General features: G+C 49.4%; 1 protein-coding gene across 1 annotated transcript; it reads right to left on the bottom strand.

Moving 5' to 3' along the window:
• Nucleotides 1-2,346: 2,346 nt before the first annotated feature.
• On the bottom strand, nt 2,347-5,388 carry ODF1 (outer dense fiber of sperm tails 1). Its single transcript, XM_013370198.3, has 2 exons — nt 4,998-5,388; nt 2,347-2,793 (listed from the first exon to the last, which is right to left on the bottom strand). Exons 1-2 carry the CDS (start codon nt 5,240-5,242, stop codon nt 2,481-2,483), a joined length of 558 nt encoding a protein of 185 aa, XP_013225652.2. The 5' UTR covers nt 5,243-5,388; the 3' UTR covers nt 2,347-2,480.
• Nucleotides 5,389-7,290: the final 1,902 nt, after the last annotated feature.

Below are 7,290 nucleotides of genomic sequence, written 5' to 3'. Positions count from 1 at the left end.
CCTCTTTGAATTTAAACACTAGGAGACCTCATCAATAGGAAAATAAATGGCTATTTGTGGCTCATTTCTGTACAAAAAAAAAATATAAACCAAGCAGTTTTTTTCCTAAATCATTGCCATCTGAAGGGTGTTTCTTCCCCTGGGTGTTTCTCACGTCCCCTGGTCTGCCACACCAACCTCCTCTGTGTTGGCAGCGTGAGGACGAGCAGCACAGGCCACGCTCGCAGGGGACGTGACGCCCTCAGCAAGCCCTAGAGATGGGAGTGAAATGGCCATTCAGCAGGAGAACCTAGTGCAATGCAGCATCAGAAAGAGACAGAGAAGATGACAAAGCACCCAACATTGTGTTTCTACCATCCTACACTGCATTGGTGTGCTGCAGAAGGAATTACTGCAGCCAGTCCTGGTGGTTGCTTTTGCCAAGGGCACCAAAAACTTGAAAAAGGGAGCAAGAATGAGCTTAAAAATATTAAAGAGCTGGACATCAGGTCTTACAATGAGAAACTTCAGAATTTCAAGATTGAGAAGTGACTTGCTTGCAATGTAGGAGAAGTTCATAGCTGCTGCGTTACTACAAAGTCAGCTTCTGAGGGCTTTTGTCATTGCAGAGGAAAAAAGTGAACTGCGGATGCAAATCTCTTGTTGGTAACAAGGCATGATGTTTAATTACAAGGAAACTACCAGTTGGAGCAAAATACAAAGAGAAATGCTGGTGTCTGTCTCCTGAGATCTTCAAATAAAGACTAGGTATCTTCCTGGAAGTTAGGCTTTGGGCAGTTTGTCTGTGGTATAAGACAAGAAGAGGTGAGGCTATGTGATCTGATGGTGCCTTCTAGTCTTGAAATCTGGGATTGAAGTCATATCTGTCAATAAAGTCTTGATGTTCAGGAGTGTGATTTGGCGTTAGGAGCCTAATTTAGGAGAAAAGCGTGAAAAACATATGTTAAAGGATGAGCAATAAGGATCAGAGCAGTCATAGCCAGCCCTGTGATCGCTGTGGGACTCGATATATTCTGCAAGTCTGAAGTCACGCGTAGACAGAAGGTGTTGAAATATGTTTCTCTTTTGCACGCTTAGACAGTTTCTGTAGAAATAACTACAAAGTGAGAAAACTGTATGCCAAAGAGCCTTCAGTTTTATTACTCAGTGGGTTGCTTTGTAAGAAGATGGTCTCTGTGGGTCTGTAGCATCGCCAGTTCCTGTCCCTGACACCTGCTTTCACAGGAGGTTCCTAGTTTAGGTATGGCTTATTTCTAAATGTCCTTGACCAGCATCAGCATAATCAGGATATCTGAGCATGGGTGGCCTTTCAATATATAAAGGAAGACCATAAGAAAGATGGAGAGGCTTATAGTGACAGGACAAGGGGGTTTAAACAGCAAGGTGGTAGATTTAGACTGGACATAAGAAACTTTTAATGATGAGAGTGGTGAGACACTGGAACAGGTTGTCTTGAGGAGTTGTGGATGCCCCATCCCCAGAAGTGTTCCAGGTCAGGTTAAATGGGGCTTTGAGCAACCAGATCTAGTTGAAGATGTCCCTCCCATGGCACGAGGACTGGAACCAGTTGATCTTTAAAGGTCCCTTCCAACACAAACCATTTCATAGCTCTATGGTTCCATACTGGCACAGCTCCACACCAAGCCCATAAAGCTTGAAATTTGTTAGCAGTTGGTTCTTAAGTGCTAGCTTAAACATGCCAGAAGCAGCGCATTTCTTGCACCGAAGTTAAATCACCTAGCTGATTATTGCCAAGCCAAACTGATCCTCAGACACTTGCTGTTTGACTGAGGAGCTGTTTCATCAGCTGTGTCCAGATGGCATCAAACTGACGCAAAGGGCTGCTCTGAGCCTTTTAAATGCAGGTACAGGGACAGCCTTGCTTCTCACTGGAGCATGCCTACAGCTGGAAGAAGGGGAGCAGGGGTGGTGGAGCTGGGGTCTCCCCCAGCCGTGGTGCTCCCAGCTTTGTGACCCATCCCCTCTGATTTCACTGTCTTCATACGATGAATGTAAATTGTGAAAGCAGGGTCGGCTGTTAGCAGGCTGAAAATAAAGGACTGGCTTTGTTCTCTTTAGGCGTGTTTCCAGGGTAATATCCTGGTTGCAGAAGCAGCGAGTGGGAGCCCTTGACACCAGGGACCCCTTGGCTGCTGCAGGCACGATGCCCCAGCAGCGCTGGGGTCCCGTGGGGGATCTTCCCTGCACCACGCTACCTCCAGCCGTGCCTTTGGTACCCAGCAAGTGACTGCAGCCATGTATGCCCAAAACCATTCTTGTATTTCCCTGCTGGCATCCCCGCTCTGCCCACTAAACCCCTCCAAAAGGAGGCTCACACACATCTGCTTGGCATGCTGACTTTTATTTCAGAAGAAGCCCGCGGAGATGCTGGCGCACGGATAGCGGGACAGACCTAAAGTCGATGGGGAGGAGGGATATGGCAGAGCAGTGACTGTGCCTGGTGCTCTCCCTGCTGCAGCTCAGCGGCCCAGGAGACAAGGGCAGCAGTTGTGTGTCGTTTCAATCTTCATGATGTTATCTGGTCCCAGTGAGTAGGTCACCTCATCCTCGCTCACCCCCAGCGGCAGGCTGATTTGCTTCGTTATGTTCCTGTAGTTATACTCCTTCCCTCTTGCGGTGGTGTGCTCCTCCTCGTGCTCCGCTAACACCTTCACCTTCCTGTCTTTTACCATTACAATGACGTCGTTGGGGTCAAAACCCTCCACGTCTATCAAAGCCAAAAGCTCATGGTCATGGGAACACTTACACAACCTGCGAAGTCTTTTTCGCATGCTAGAATAAAAACAAGAGAAGAGCCTTTCAGTTCAACTCACAGTGGAATGGGTGGACCACCTGAAGAACAAGAGAGGTAAATAGGAAAATATTTGGTCCATCTTCATGCTGATGCACAGAACTTGGGATGGTGTCTGTGCCATCAGAAGGAGCTCCCACCTGCACGCCACAGCAGTCGGGATTATTTTAGCGTCCCTCTTGGAATGGGGCAATTGTGCAGCTGAAAAGTTCTTTCACCTAAATACAGAGAAGCCAGTGCTCCTCCTTCATGTGTGCATACACCCACAAAGCCACGTGTGCCCATCTTACCTCTTGTCCTACATTTTAAATGGATATTTACAATAGATCACATTTCTCAGTCAGGAGTTCTGTTTAAAGCAATCAGTGGAAAGGAGACACATTTGGCAAAAGATCCCCAAATGCTCCTGCAGAGCTGGGCTGGGGGTCACTGAGCCATTAAAATGATTTCTAATACTGTCAAACAGTGACTCTGCTCAACCAAAAAGCTGGCTCTTAGTCAAACCATTTGCAAAGCAGACAATGAAAGGGTCAGTTCAGCTATAATAGCTAAACTGTACACAAGGTGCCAAATTAAAAAGATAATGGATGTGACGGAAGAGGAAATAGGGCAAACAATAAGGGAATGGACGTGACAGCTAAGGTGAGAAATCCCTAAGGAGTGGTTTGTTAGCAAAGTACACCCATTTCAGCAATCCTGCTTAAAACCTGCAATGATTTAGCCTGGCGTGGTGATTTGGGGATGTGTTTTCTGTGAGGGGTGGCTCTTCCACCTGCCCCTTTAGTCTTTTATGTTGCTGGTCAGAGGAGAATAAATATGCTGAGAAGAGCTGGTCCTTCACAGCACTTTTTCTGGGAAGGGGATGGCTGAATTCCCCAGCGTGACCGGCTGAAATGCTGCTGTGCTGAGGTCTCAGATGGCAGCGGTATGGACTCGTGCTCAGAACAGCATATTGTGCTGAGCGCGGCAGAGCCGGGGAGCCTAGCGCTCAGGGACAGCATGTCTTGGCATCCCACGGCCCATCCTGAGACCTCCCAGCTTCCATCCATACTGAATTTCTATTCCTTCACTGGGACTTTGGTGTGCAATGATTCTGCAAGGGGACGCTGTGCCTGCCCAGCTCTGGCGCCCAATGCAATGACGAAAATCTGAACACAGACACCAGTCTGGTAACACCTGGGATCTGAAATCTGCCACTCAACAGCCCTGTGTGAGCTGCAGCTACTGAGTAAGTTTAAAGTAACCTCACAGCAACTTTTGGTTTTGTTGAAGCTGGTGTAGAATTAACCTGAGGTCAGGCTTTTTCCTTTTTCCTCTAACTTTATTGCACCCAGAAGATAACACACATGGCAGATGGTGGGATGATACTTGCTGCTCTACAGGTAACAAAAATGTCACATTTTTAATTGCCAAGATGAAGGTGTCATCATCTCCGTGTGCAACACGAGAGAGCTCAAACAGAACTTGAGTTTGGGGAGGAAATACCAATTCCACAAAAACAGCAAGAGACTCCCACAGCTGATGATGATGAAGGGACTTCTTATCCCCTCTAGCCTCTCAATATTTCAATGTGCCTTAACAGAAATCATTCTGTTTTATCATTCACCAACTCCCTACCTGTAGAGGTACCTTTGGGGTTTAGCCCAACTAGAGTCCATCTTGAACTCCATTAACAAAATAAACTTGTCACACCAGCGATCAAAATGGAGATGTAGAAATCCTGACACTTATTCCTCCTACTATATGAGGTAAAAAAATATGGGCAAACATCTGTGGTGCATCAGTGCTGCACTCTATTGCATACATGCCCATTTTGGCTACTGATGAAGATATTTATGTGTTTAACAAACTTACACTGAATTTACATCGAAGATGGGCTTTTTTCCCCAGCTGAACAGCTTTGGATCTAGTTGTGTATTTTACTTCAGATGCAGTCTGCGAGATGGTTAATGTCACACCCCCATTGTCCTAACTCTTTCCGGCATGGGCACTGCCTGCATGGCTCCTCTCGGGCTGCTTGGATGCACAACAAGTGCCTCCCATTCCCCTTTCAACTAATTTTATCTGAAAATGGCTATTTCTCTCCCATCCTGCTTATCTGTTTCCACCTTGGCTCCTGGCACTGATGCCAAACCTCCCTCCACCCTGTGCCGATGCCCATGGAAAGCAGGTAAGTAGCAGTTACCTGGCCGGTTCTCGCTCCACATCCACCCTGCTGGTGAGTGTCCAGCACTCCCAGGGGCAGGTGTCGCGCTGGTGCAGGCAGCAGTGCCGGCCGGCCAGCCTGCGCAGGCAGGGCGCGGGCAGCTCCTCGCAGAGCTGCTGCACCTCCGAGTGCATCAGCTTCATCTGCCTCCGCATCTCCCTCTCTGCCTGCCTCAAATCGCACTTGGCGTCTTCCAGAAGGCAACAGTGCATGGACATGGTCATGCTGCAGAGTGCCTCAGGGCACGAGCACGGCCGTGGCAGCCTGCACTCGTGGGGGGAAAAATTGCCTCGAGAGTTTTGTCCAGAGGAGAGCGTGTGGGTGAAGGCGCAGGTGCTCTTGCAGCCTTCCAGCGGGCGCCTTATGACGTCATGGGCCCAATGACACATCACAGCTCCACAGTTGCCATGAGAAGTGCAGCCTTGGTCCATGCACAACTTGCACCCCCCACTGCAGCCTCCCACTCGGGGACTGGGGGAGCCCATGGCAGGGGGACACAATGGGTGGCTTGGGGCATGGTGGGGGTGCGTGTGCAATGGCCAGGCAGCGGAGCCACAGGCCATTGGCAGCACGACTTGGGTGCAATTTCACGCACAATGTTGCTTCAGCACGGCCACCCGCTGCCACCATCTCCGGCCCTGGCAGCAGGAACGTGAGCCACCCCCCTCCCTCCCAGGCACAAATCCCCATGGACCAAGGGCCAGGTCTCCACTCAAGGTTTTAAGCATGGTCTCCTCTTGACACTCACTGGGATTCTCATTCCAAGGTCCAGATCACAACTGCTCTGGGAGAAGGGAAACCCGCACCCGGCAGTGGGCTGCTGCCAGCCTGCTGCACAACTGCAGCCCCTGCAGCTTCCCTGCCTCACTGTTTTGCTGCTGTTACCACAGCCTTAATGAAAATGTGTAAATTAAGGAGAGCTGCAATTACTCTTTATGTTTTTTTTTTCCTTCTTTTCAAGTGCTTTGCACAAGGCATTGGATGTGTGATGCCTGCGTACGTTTTTTGCAGACACCCAGCATGGACAGCCATGGTGTTAGGTGAAGGCTACCAGAAGCCTTGGCCTGAACACGTGTCAGGCTGGTCTGCAGGGTGCTGGCATCCCCAGAGCATCCCCAGTCCCCAGGGAAAGACATGGCAAATGACTACAAATGTGCAGAAATTGAAGGCTCTCTTTACAAGCCTTAGTTGAGAGCTGCAGTTCAGGTATTTCTGGGAACACTTTGAGAACATGCACCTTCAAAAAGATTTTTGTCCCTGCTCCAGTGCCATATTAAGCAAACGAGGTGCTAAAAAAAGCAGATCCAGCTACTTGCTTCCTTCCCTTACAGATGTTATTCCACAGCTTTCAGCTGCCTGTGCATCAGAACGAGGTGCTGCCTTGGCAAGAGTGGGCAACATGAGGATTTTGGTTGGTGGGACAGAGCAAAAGCATGTTGCATCCTGCAATTATTTTGCAGAGGAGACAGAGCACACACACCACAGGCACCCATGGCACTGCTGCCAGCACGTCTGAGCTGACAGCTTTACCTTTGCAGGTCCCGTGGGTGCCAGGCGCTGCCTGCTCGCTCAGTGATGGCTGAGCTCAGTGCCACAGGCATCAGCTCCTGCCTCAGGACTTCTGAAGCCATCATTGTCCTGTCTGGCTGTTGCATCAGTTTTTCTTGAGAATGACCCGCATGGGTTTTGATGTCAGTGATGTTCATGGCACGGGTGGCTTTGCCTGGCTCCCTGAAAGGCACTTGTGGTGTATTTTAATCACAAGCAGCATTGACACCAAACCTCCTGGGTCTAATGACGACTACAAGGAGTGGGGAGTGCTTTGTATTTTTGGGAAATCTGGTTTTTAAGGGCTTGCAGTGGATTGAATATCAGCGGTAATGCATAGTCCCTGTGTATTTAAGAAAGCAGGAGAAGACCTTTCGGAAGCTTTGGAACTGCTCTACCCTGCTGGCACTGTGCCATGAAGGAAGTGCTTTGGATGATTCTCACCTGTATCCAGAAGCCCAAGTAGCCCCAGAGGACAAGATATGCCCTCCAGCCTCCAGGGAGGCACAGCCGAGCTGGCCCCGGGGCTGCTCCCGGGCTGCCTGGGTGGAGCTGGACCTGCCAGCAGCAGGTGGAGAGTGGGAAAGGGGGACCCCAAGAACCACAAAAGGGAGCAGGTCACATCCCATGTTGCACAAAAATACATGAGGCTTCCTGTTGGACATCACTCACATTCAAACATCGGTGTGTCAGATGCAAGAATAAATTCAAAAATTCAAATGTA

The sequence above is a fragment of the Columba livia genome, chromosome 2 (genome assembly GCF_036013475.1).
Source record: "Columba livia isolate bColLiv1 breed racing homer chromosome 2, bColLiv1.pat.W.v2, whole genome shotgun sequence".
Lineage (NCBI taxonomy): Eukaryota > Metazoa > Chordata > Aves > Columbiformes > Columbidae > Columba > Columba livia.
This window is presented reverse-complemented; position numbering and strand designations above follow the sequence as displayed.

Coding starts and splice junctions, on each gene's coding strand:
- ODF1 (XM_013370198.3), bottom strand. CDS start 5,242: ATGACCATGTCCATGCACTGTTGCCTTCTGGAAGACGCCAAGTGCGAT. Junction 2,794..4,997: donor GTGGAGCGAGAACCGGCCAG/GTAACTGCTACT, acceptor TTTTTATTCTAG/CATGCGAAAAAGACTTCGCA.